This window comes from Citrus sinensis, chromosome 6 (genome assembly GCF_022201045.2).
Source record: "Citrus sinensis cultivar Valencia sweet orange chromosome 6, DVS_A1.0, whole genome shotgun sequence".
NCBI classification, from domain to species: Eukaryota; Viridiplantae; Streptophyta; class Magnoliopsida; order Sapindales; family Rutaceae; genus Citrus; species Citrus sinensis.
In genome coordinates this window covers 20,421,052-20,433,174 of record NC_068561.1, presented here as the reverse complement: position 1 = coordinate 20,433,174, position 12,123 = coordinate 20,421,052, and the positions used below count along the sequence as shown (strand labels likewise).

At 33.8% G+C, this 12,123-nt stretch overlaps 1 protein-coding gene across 3 annotated transcripts; it reads right to left on the bottom strand.

Annotated features, from left to right (window-relative positions):
- Window positions 1-12: 12 nt before the first annotated feature.
- Window positions 13-11,848, bottom strand: LOC102624133 (uncharacterized). Of its 3 annotated transcripts, none has more exons than XR_371030.4 (20): window positions 11,472-11,845; window positions 11,289-11,361; window positions 10,890-11,012; window positions 10,380-10,549; window positions 9,455-9,604; window positions 8,519-8,662; window positions 8,067-8,127; window positions 6,963-7,276; window positions 6,419-6,550; window positions 5,929-6,048; window positions 5,649-5,735; window positions 5,358-5,477; window positions 5,053-5,173; window positions 4,834-4,959; window positions 4,292-4,426; window positions 3,688-3,839; window positions 3,334-3,474; window positions 2,342-2,665; window positions 1,261-1,473; window positions 13-431 (listed from the first exon to the last, which is right to left on the bottom strand). XR_371030.4 is itself a non-coding variant. In XM_006481529.4 (20 exons), exons 1-19 carry the CDS (start codon window positions 11,538-11,540, stop codon window positions 1,363-1,365), a joined length of 2,673 nt encoding a protein of 890 aa, XP_006481592.1. In that variant the 5' UTR covers window positions 11,541-11,844; the 3' UTR covers window positions 13-431; window positions 1,331-1,362. The 3 variants fall into 3 exon arrangements, 1 of the variants encoding a protein (XP_006481592.1); XM_006481529.4 differs by having other exon boundaries at window positions 1,331-1,473; window positions 11,472-11,844; XR_371031.4 differs by lacking the exons at window positions 13-431; window positions 1,261-1,473 and adding an exon at window positions 2,975-3,066 and having other exon boundaries at window positions 2,524-2,665; window positions 11,472-11,848.
- Between the last annotated feature and the right edge of the window lie 275 nt (window positions 11,849-12,123).

Here is a 12,123-nt window from a genome sequence, read left to right as displayed (position 1 = left end):
CCAACCAGACAATGAGAAAGAAGTCACTTGAGATCTGCCACTCAAATCATACCTATAAGTTGTGACCACTAATTCATTCTCAGGGTTTCCTGTTACCAAAAATTTCACCTGATAATTTTTATGACCATACAATCAACAGTGTGAGACCATTTCAAGGAAAAAGAGGGACCGCTATCTGCTATCGGATCAAAATTGCAGATACAAAGACTGCGGACGAGCTACACTACAAAATGCTCCCTCTATCAGCAAATAATTTGAATAGTACATTTGTCACAGCAAGGTTCATAAACCTACCAACGGACATTCTGTTCTTGAAGCTTGTGAGAATGAGTTCTCATTGACCGACTCGTATTCTTCAAATAAGTCCATCCTCCCCAACTTCTACTTGATTGACCGGTGTCTTTCAAAATCCCACCATATATATGCAAAGGCTGAGAAAAATGAAATACAAAAATTAAAGATTGAAAAAAAAAATTTGTTATCCTTTGGCATGAGTATCGATAGAACTTTCGGCAATGACCTAGTTAACTGTGTCCCTTTCTATTATCATTTTAGTACACATTAGCAGCAGTTCATCATCTTTGCGCATATATTGGACATAAAAAGCAAGTAAATAAAACTGAAATTTGGGACAATAACTCCAATGAAGTGGAGAGAAATTATAAGAAACTTTCAACTCGACCACATTATGCTCGAGATTAATGAACTTAGTAACTGTTTGATATAGCTTATCTAATGGTTATAAAGTGTTTATTTAATCTCATAAGCTCTTTTCAAATTTTTGTTATTTTTCTAACAAAGCCTTTGAAAATTAAATAAGTTATTTTGCTTCTACTAGTAAAAACATAAATTTTGGATTTTTAACAGTAAATGTTAAATTTTTAAAAAAAATATTAAAACATCTAAAATCTCTTTTACTTAATTGACATTTTTATTTCATTCTTTTCATAACTTAACTTTAAAAAACTTGCCTATTAAAATAATTTTATAATTTTTAATAAAAACTCTTATTGACAATCAAATAACTAAAATTTTTTTAGTCAAAGTTTTAATTGTAAAAACTCTACTTAAATAAACTCTTTTTAAAAAGCTATAACAAACAACAACAAAAAATAATTTGTTTTTATGTTCCTTGTTTTCAACATCCCCTTAGAAGTAAATTCTAAATATTCTAAATTGAAAACCACCACAATATCTATATGGGACATGTCAAGAAATGAAAACACATATTTTGAGATTTTGAAGTGTATAAGGGATCACCTCTCTCCCTGTGCCTGAATATGGGGACAGCCCAAAGATAACTATTGATGATTTCATAAGGAAGACTCACCGGAGCAACTAGATTGGGCAACAAGCATCCTTCTAGCTTGCTGGCACCTCATTCGGTAACATACATGCAACCAACTTCAGTCGACTGTACGCACATTGTATTTTGTGCCTTTCTTTGAAGTTCATATTTTCTGAATCCGAGGACTGCATAAAGAATGAGCACACCAAACAAATGTGAACAAAAACCAAATACATCAAGCTAACTAGTTGCTCTGTTCAGAAGTTCAATTATGTGTTTGAGAATTTTAAACAATGGGCCAGCCAACACCCGTCGATACATAACATACTGCCCAGCTAAATGTAATCTTACCTAGATGAGCACAAAACAAAGAAAACAACTATAAAGGGAATCAGGAAAAACAAGTGATACTCTTACAGCAGCTTCACGGTCAATTGCATGTTCATTTCATGAATGCCAAACCAATTCACTTGGAAACCAAGAGCTTTCAATCAGGTAATAGTTGAAATCAGAGTTTCCCTTTAAACTTTTACATAAGAGAAATGAGAATCATCCAACTCCAAGCCAACAACGACACTCTTTCCCAGCGTTTTTGGAAACCAAGAGCTTTCAATCAGGTAATAGTTGAAATTAGAGTTTCCCATTTAACTTTTACATAAAGAGTAATGATACTCATCCTACTCCACGCCAAAAACAACAGCCTATCCTTTATTTGTGCAGCCATTTTCTGCTTGAAATTTGGTTTCCAAAAACGCTAGGAAAGGGTGTCATTTTGGCTTGGAGTGGGATGAGTTTCATTACTCTTCGCATAAAATTGGCATTTGCATGTGCCACTGACATTTACATATCGTAAATTTCAAAGAAGCATGGGCTGCAAACAAGACACATCTGATTCAACATAGGCCTTGAACAACCATGAGTCCTCAAAAGTTATCAAGCATAATTGTATACCACTGCTATAAGGAAAATAGTAATGAATATTCAACAAGGAGTTCCAAGAAAGAAAACACTTTCCAGACAGTAAGTTTAATTATTGAGGTGAAAAACTAATACCTGTAACGAGTGTATGATCTGTAAAATATCGACCACCTCTTCCTTGAATGAAGAAATAATTTTCCGGACTTTAGTATCCTTGTGCATCAATAAAAGGGCAGAAACAACTGCATTTATCTGATTGGAATTGTCATTTCCATATTGTGTGTAACTATGAGATGAGGACGATGAACTGCTTTCAGTTATCAGTGACCCCATCAAGTTCAAAACAAGTTTCAGAAGCTTGGGGCTTCTATCAAACAAGAAAAAGCACGGTAGCATGTAATAACAGCATGTCTGTTGATGAGTAGGAAGACTGTTCTCCTCATCATCTTCGGGAATACACTGCATCCATGCGAAGTAATTGTCAGAAAGACACTTTTCAGTAATTATTGTGCCAACCTGTAACATGGTTGGCAACTGTGTTTTGGGGAAACTCAGCAGCAGACCAAACACTGAACTTCTCAATCTTCAGAAAGAATAGTAAACACTTTATGAAATCATCAGAGCAAGCTCCCAGAAAATCACTGATCACTTGATATTTCATACACAAAAGCACTTAAAATGTACTTCAACATGAATCTTTCATGTCATATTTCATATGTTTTCCAAAGGAATGTTGAAACATAATTCCCTACAGAAAGGTAAACTTACCATCATGAAAAAAGTATGGAAGTCATAAGCAGTTATATTGTATTCACACTCTATGTATTCCAGGAGATTCAAACTCAGCAACAAAGGCAAAACTGTAAAAAGAATAAAGATAAAAGGCTATAATTTTCTATCATCAAGCAAACAACAATCTGGCTGACAGTGTTTTGCTTTAAATTTGACATGCCAGTTCATATTTTTGCACCAAAGGCTCTTCTAACAAGAACTCAAGCAATTTTAATAAGATAATCACCGAGGGTTCACAAGAACCAACATTAAGACATCTAAACAGGTAACAAGAAAAGTAAGTACTTATGAGATAAGCAAGCTGAGGTAAATGTGGAATAAGAAGAAGCGCTTACATGCACAACCTCAAAAAGATACCCTGAAAGGTATTTGCTCAGAGCGATGACACCCTGCTCAGAAAGTCTTGTGGGTTTACAGTCTAGCACAACAAGCACTCTGAGCAAGGCACACGCATTATCGAGAGGTGGTTTTAGTAACTGCAACACAAAAATATACGAAAATGTAAGAGCTTTGCAATTGCAGAAAATAAAGTCTCTTAATAAAAATCTCTTAAAACTACTGTTATTTTCCCAAAAGATCAATTAGCATCTACTGGACTAAATAGAAATATGACATAAAGTTCTCAAGAGGTACTAAATTCTGGGATCATCAACCTAGAACAAGAAATGCACTACCAGATCACAACTTACAAGTTGGTCAAATATTACTTGCTCCAGTATCTGGAAAACAAGAGAATCATCACCTATCCGTGACAGGCAGGAGCAGACAGTATTAGTGAGCAACTTAAAGGTTCCACGATTTGAAATCTTCGCATCACTCTCCACATCAGGATATATGTTTTCTGCAAATGTCAAATTCTCTATTATTTACATACATAAATGCATACATACATGCACACATACGTGAAAAAATATAAAATATTAAAGAAGAAGCAAAGTGAAAAACAGCCAAGCATATTTGTACCAAAATACTTCATGTGTGTGAAAAGGAATATTAGGATTATTTAACGGATGATTAATTCTCGATCTAAAATTTAGCATTTACTGTAGATAAAATTTCATCTTCTCTCCACTTGGGATTTATTCCAAAGAACTTTGAATTCTTATTAGTTTTAACAAACAAATATAATATAAATACAAATGAAAATATATACCTGATGCAAAAATGTAACAGGAAACATAGGATGAAAAGTTATCTAACTCATTTGTCATAATTAGTCAAGGAAAACAAAGGCTGACTAATAATCATAAACAGAAAGGGAGTTGAGACACACAAGAACGTATGCCAACCTACCAGGTAAAACTTTAAAACGAGACAGTAAGGTCATGAAGAAGCTGATGTAGTCAGCAATCTGGATATGTCCAGCACTAAAAGCTGAATGCAAAACCTCTATAATTCGAAATAATACAAGAGGCTCCAACTCAGAACCTGCAATTTACAGTGAAGGAAGAAATTAAAAAACTTTCATGAGTTAATAAAATTCATTTTGATTCTAGTATTTTCCAGTCACTTTTAACATTCATATTATTTAGTGAAAAAGCAAATGCCTCTATATATGATCAGCTTATGAAACCTACTAGTCAAGTATCTAGATATTTTTATTTCTTCTTTTTAGGAGGAATTATGGAAATTCAACTACATCTGTCACAAGTCCAAGGAAAAATTAACTCAGTCAACTGCAAAAAGCATCCCCCAATTGTCAATTCCATCAGCTTGATATATTAAAAAAAAATATTCAGAAAAGCAACAAACATGGTCATTGCACTCAGAGGGCAACAATCATGATTATTCTTTCTGGACTCAAACCAGAAAGCATGTAAAAAACTGATTCTTACACAGGCAACAAAAAGCTATTGACTTCAATAAGAATGGGCCCAAGTTAGAGAAATAATAAAGGCCACAGATAGCCAATTCCTGAGAATCCCAGGAAAGCCTTATGAAAGGACCATAATACACGTCTCCTGCAGCAGAACGAAACCCATGATTAGAAGCCAATTAATAGCGCTTGAGGAGTGCTTTTACCACCAACAAATTTCACTACAATTGGTTCATACCTCTGTCCACACATGAACTGTAAAACTTGTCAAGTGAGTACTGCATGTTCTCATATTCCCAGGAAAAGGGAGAACTTGAGTTAGCACATTGTCCAAGGCGAAGTAGAAGATGCAATACAACCTGCGGAGAGCATTCAGTTTCAAGGAAAAATTTTACATACGTTTGAAATCAAATGGTTAAGATGGTGATTGGAGAAGATAATCTAACTAACATGGGAAGACAGATATTTTAGGTTGCACATATAGTTGTCTTCCACAATTTCGTCCATATTCAAAATCTTTTGTCAATTAGAACAGGTTATTACCTGGGAAGAAGATGGATGCTTATCACCTAACAGTATTAGCAACTGAGGCAGAGCTCTTATCCAAGTAATTTGATATTCAAATAATGGATCACTTGCATCTGGGTACACCATGTCATCTCCCTATTGTTTAAGTAGAAAAAAATAACGATAACTTAAAAAAAATAAAAAATAAACTAGACAGCGAGAGAGATGAAGAAGAAAAAAAAGACAAAGGGTTTGGGAAAGGAAGGGGAGAAAGAGAGAGATCATCATCGCAGAACTGCTCCTTGAAAAATACAAATTCAATCTTACAGGAATAAGCATTTCTTCAATGGCAGAAAGGCAAGCTAACTTAAGTGAAGACTGCAGATTACAACCCTCAAATATCTTCGTAAATGCCTGCAGAATACCATTGTTGTGATTAGCACCACAATTGCTATCAATAATCATGCATCTCTTAGGAACTGCAAGACCTTTGAATCACAAACACTAGTGCAAGAACATTAAATTTCATAAGACAAGAGAAACATTCCATCTATGAAATTTGCAAAGCAATCAGTGATCAAGTAATTCTTGAAAGCACAAGAGAAACCTGAAGAAGACAAGACTTCCAATCACTTGCCACTTGCAGCACAAGCTTTGGAATAAAAGGCAGCAGAAGAAGTATATGTTTCTCCCAAACTGCTTTACCGGACCGTGAGTCACTGCAGGTCTGCAAAACATAAATCCAAATAAAATCTATAAAAAAACAGATAAAAATTAATTTTCAGCAAGGAAAACAGAAAAAGTTATTCCAAACAGATTCAGAACATATCAATAGCATGCAAACAAGTAATTCCAATGACAAAAAGTAAATATCATCCCTTTTCTCTCCTGCTAGTCTTAGTAGAAAAGTTCGCACACCATCTTACCCCAAACCAAACCCCACCAAGCCTATATACACCTTATTGACTGCTGGATAATTATAGTATGAAAGTCGACCTTTATGAATCACCATTATTATTGAACAGACTATAAATCACATAAAACAATTTGACACACACGACTGTCAATTGTCACTTTAAGGGATGAAAGAACCTTACACTGCCAAGAAGTGCATTTTCTATATATTGTAGAAATTTCTCCAGCAAAAAACCAGGAGGGCAGATCCATTCACTGCAGCGCAAAAATATTTCTGTGACCACAATGTTCAAGATAAAGAATCTATCATCAACCTGCCAAGTAAGAATAAGAAAAAGAAGAGTTAATGAAAATGCTCACTCTAGAAAGAGCATTTAATACAAACACTATGATATAATTGTGAATGTAATCCCTCTCAAAAGTGAAAAAAAAAAAAAAATGGTACAGACAATGGAAGGATGAAGGATAGCAAATATTGATGCATCCAAAATCATGCACATCATCATTGTGCTCATAGTTCAAAATCATGAAAAAACAATGCAATTTGCCAACATCAGCTAGGCATCATAGTCTTCCATCATTGCTTGATTTTATACAAGTACAGGCAACGGGGTTTCCATAAACAACAGATGTAAGTGGTAGCACCAATCCAAAACTGTCAAACTTAAAAAAGAATGGTTTTTTGGAAGCAAAGATAATTATTTCAAAACGAATAACAACATTTACCTTTTCGGAAAGGTGATTTGTTGGATTGAGGGGAAATACGCCAAATAACTTCTTCAGCAATAATGAAGAAATAGTGTGATCCCATATTGCCTCATCAGGTCCTTCATAAGAAAGTTGTGATGCTGGTTTGCCCTGGTGGATTCCATAGCCAAAAAAACCAACCACAAGATCTATACTCTGAAGTATAGAATGCATACAATCAAATGATTGTGCATCCAGTAAAGGCATATGGTGAACCGATGGAAAAAAATCTTGGAAACAATTGACTAAAACTGGTACAAGGTCCTTTAGTTTCTTGGTGATAGAAGAAAACCCTGCAGACAAAAATGCATAAGATAGAACAACTAAAGCATTAATTCTAACTACCCAAGATTAAAAATAAAAAGGAAAGCATGCAACAAAAAGGAATGTAAATTGATATGCTTAAATTTACTATAAATGCAATTTTAACAAAGACTGTTAGATATGGATACTTGTTGCTTAGAATAAATCTCAGAATATGATGATGTATGCCTCCTTATTTAAAAAACAAAAACAAAAAACGCAAACTCTAATGCATTGAAACTATGTTTTATGTTTTATGTTTTAGTGCATTGGAGTTCATGTTTTTTTGTCATTTAATGACATCCGCATTAGAGACTAACTGATAGAATAATACTGAAGTGAAGATGTCTTCATTATATATATACACACACATCTATATAGATATATGTTGAGTAATTTTACAATAAAGGATCCCTTTATTAAAGCAAGGCCCAAATGAAGAAGCCCCTCATTAGAAGTGACTCAACATACATATATATTTATGTAATATATGCAGTCTGTTTCTGGAAAAAAAAAATGCACTAGAACTTGTGTTTTTCTGATCTTTTAGCTCCATCTGCACTTTTTAAAATGTGAACATCCTTACGAGACAATCCCTGTGTGTGTATATATTAGAACAAAGTTTGCATAAGAAGAGACACTAACATTATCAGAGCAAGATCAAGCACTTCAAGTTAATGCAAACATTAAATTTTGCCAACTTACAAACCAAATAATAACATGAATAAAATATATCACGTAGCACAACCAAAAGACAACATACAAGGTGATTTCACATACCAGAAGATTCTGCAGGCATGTCAAGCTCAAAAGCATGTAATATCTTTTGTCCAGCCACATTCTATGAGATTAAAAAATATATATATTAATAGCCAAAGATTAATTAGAAAACAACAGATTTGAATCAACAGCATGAGCATCCATAATATGAACATGCTTCGTTGAGGAACTACCATGTAAGGTGATATTCAACTGTCTGAATAAGAATAAGGATCTTAATGCAACTTTAGTTTCTAGATATCATAGATTTTCCACATTTAAACCTTTCATTTAAAAGGAAGAGAAAATAGCTAACAGAAATAAGAACAAAAAACAAAAAGCAGATGCTTCAAAGTAAGATGAAACAATCAAATATCAATGGAGATGCAATAACTGCTAGCAGTATCGTCTACAGCACAGATTGCTGGAAAAAGTAGAAACTGTCTGCATCATAATTTGTAGATAAAAGGTACCTCTTCACTTGAGTCAACTTTTCTCTTATTACAAGGTAAGAGCGACAAGCAGCGCACCAAACCAGCAAGAGCACTTCTGAGCTTGGCCTTGTCTTCCAAATAGAACTGGTTCTTCCTTAAAATATCCTCATAATTTTGAAGAACCTGTTGATGAAAATACCATAGATAAGAACAATATCATTGATAGACCAGATAAACCCGATTTGAAATAAAACTGGAGCATCTGACCAGAAGCAAAGAAGGAAATAAGTACAAGAGATATTGACGAGGAAAAACAGAAAAAAGGCTTTCAGTGGAAAACAAACCAGTAACACAACATTGTCATTATCACAAAACACACAAGCAACTAGCAACCAAATTGATCAATAAAGAAACAGCAGAGTATTCTTTCAAGACAACCTAGCAATTTCAATCAGATGCTTAACACCGAGTACACATCAAAATATACCTATAAAGCCCATTTCCCACATTTCGTCTCCTCTAGCACCCAATTAGGGAGGAAATTTCTTAAATAAAATGAAAATCAATATTAAAATAATTGGGGCCCAAGTGTAGTTTGATCATTGGAATTTATATGTATACGGATAGTAGGTGCACATGTGACACGATACTATTAAAAGGTATTCAATTTCAGAGGCAACAGAATATGTGCCCTTGCATGTGGATATATACATGCATATATAATTCGGACAGAAGGCTATAATTTTTAAAACTCAATAGTGTATTTCCCTAACAAAAACCAACAGTCTCTTGCATGGTACTAAAGAGTATCAATGATCAAAAAAAAAAAAAATTCCAAGAAACAAGCTCATTAAACTGATAAGCACTTATCTACACACTTCACTAGTTTTGTTTTATTATCAACAATATTCAGACATCGTATACAATGATATAAGAATAAAGAGGTAACAGTTGAACTGAATATTATTTAGGTACCTTATCAGCATACAAGGAGAAGGAAGGTGGATAGTACTGTACAACAAGGTCAAAAAATTTGAAAGCCATCAGCCGCACATCGACAGCTAAATGTGTCATTGCATTAAAAATGTAGGCCACCATTAAGGAAACAAAAGGTCCTTGATTATCCTGGACAAGAGAGCATAAAACCATTTGATAATTGGAAAAACTGTTGATTTAAAAGCAAAAGTCTGCCCATGAAACAAATTCACGACTCACGAGGATAACAAACAGAGAAGCATAAAGTGCATTTTGTCTAGATGTAAAAAAGAAATAAAACCACATAAAACATGTAACATATGCCCTTTCCAAAACAAAATTCAAATTTTGTAAAGAAATGCAAAATAAAGTACTCTTCCCCCAAGCCACATGTCCTTTTGCCATCCATCTCCATAATAGAACTGATGAAACACATTGCTTACGGTGTACAAAAATAGCCATTACTAGAATATAGGGAAATATAATAGCATGGTCAATGCATCCACATTTTTTTGGATTAAAAAATAGACAGGTTTTCTTTAGCCTCATACACGAATACTTTTTTAACAATTAAAACACTGAACTTTAGCATATTCCACATGCCGAATGTAAGTGATCAAATGTTGAAGAAAAGCACAAGAAACAGATTTTTCTTATTTTCCCTAAAGCTAACCCGAAGATGTAGAAACAAATGATAAAAGTAATCTAGAAACATGTACCAGTTGACTTGCGAGGATACAAAGAAGAATAGTCAGAATACGAATAATAAGATAGAACATTGTGATGTCATTTGGGTGTCTAGCAACAGAATTGGCAGTGAGAATGCTGAAGACTGTCTTATACAATGATTTATATATCAAAACTTGCCCAAATGTGTCTACTAAACCACCCCCCCCCCCAAAAAAAAAGGAAGGCAAAGATTTACCTCTTTACACCCAGGAAAAACCACTGTCTTGAGTAGTTGGTACAGCGTTTCCCTGACAACTTTATCATCATCACCGATACGCTCACGTAATTTTTCTATGACAGCGTATCTATGTGACCTCAACTCTGCTGGATACTTTTGAAATAAATCCTTAAGACCCATCAACGCATCTAGGAAGATAAAAACTTGATGTCAACATCAATATTACCACCCGTTACAACAGAAAAGTCAATACCAGTACTAAAACCTAAATTAGAGAACCAATAAACTTCCAAATAAGTCACTTCAAAAGCATTGCACACATATTTTGCAAATTAGTAACAATGAAAATAACACCATATCCATAAATGACTACGCCCAAATGAATAAATAAGTCGATAAACAACTGATCATCAAGTATCATGTGCTGCAATGGTAAGCATTTATTTCCGGGTCCAATCAACATCATTCTGGCAGCTTAATATAAATAGCTTACATAGGCAGAATATTTGTCCAAATAAAATAAAATACCTCTACGAACTTTTGAGTTATGATGAGAAGTTTGTTGAAGAAGCTCTTTTAAAGTCAACCCCTTCTTGCTAACTGCTAAACCTGCCTTCTCCGATGCCACACTTTGCTCAGGAAGTACAATAGCTGCTCATCAAACAACAACAGAAACCATTCATCAATAACTAAACTTAAAAATAAAAGAACAATACCAACGCACGTAAATATACACTCATACTGAAACATTCATTACAACAAGCAGAGCCTAACTAAGAATATTCACAACAAAAAGTGACAAGCTAATTTAAATCTTCATATAACCTCAAAGCATAAATATTAAAGAAATCATCACTTAACGGCCAAATTTTACATCGAAACAAAGGGGGAAAAAAAAGGAAAACAGATATTTAAAAGAATCTTCACCTTTGGATTTAACCTCAGTATTGGTAGCATTTTTCGGAGGCGGCAACTTTCTGCCAAGCTTTCGCTTTATTTTCTACAAATTTATTTTTAAAAAAATAAATAAATAGATAATTTATCAGCTTTCGAAAGAGAATAACAGAAACAAAATTGAAAATAAAAGTGATATGTTGACATAAAACTTACTTTGAAATCGACGCCGCGTTTTTGCTGCTGCTTTTGCTGCTTCTTTGATGCAGCCTTGGAACGGGCCATTAGCGGCTGCTTTCGTCGCTTTTTATTACGAAGAATTATGAGAGAAAACGAATTCTGTAATAATTAGTCATAAATCAATTTGCAAGTTAAGTAAAAATGCAATAGCCAAAAAACTTGAAATTTAGATTTTTTTCTCTTTCTCTTTTTTTTTTTTTTTTGAAAAACAAAAATTCTTTGTGAAGTTTGCCCCTTGGAGTTGGGAGGCAAATAGAGCGGCAGTGTAAATTGTGTGAACTCAGCGGGAAGGTCTTGTAGAAGGTCTATTTTTCACTGAAGCAAAATTTTGGCCCGTGTTTGCTCCGAAATCGACGAGAAACGGCGGGTCGGGTAAATTTTTCAATTTACTTGGGCGATTATAACACTCACTCCCCTTTTTTTAAATATTTATTTTTTTATAATTGTTGATAATATAGATAGAAAATATTTAATAATTGATGTAAATAAGAAAGATTATATTAAATATAAGTAACCTAAAGGATATAAATTAGATAATATTGTTCTTCAAAAAATAAAAGATAATATTGTTATTGATATCTGATAAAAATAATATAAATGAAGCTAATATATATATTTATATTTTTGG

Excerpts from the sequence above, each read along its gene's own strand:
- LOC102624133 (XM_006481529.4), bottom strand. The coding sequence starts at position 11,540 with ATGGCCCGTTCCAAGGCTGCATCAAAGAAGCAGCAAAAGCAGCAGCAA. Across the intron at positions 8,128-8,518 it reads AAGTTGACTCAAGTGAAGAG|AATGTGGCTGGACAAAAGAT; the intron begins GTACCTTTTATC and ends TTAATCTCATAG. Across the intron at positions 2,666-3,333 it reads ATCTTTTTGAGGTTGTGCAT|TGTATTCCCGAAGATGATGA; the intron begins GTAAGCGCTTCT and ends GCATGGATGCAG.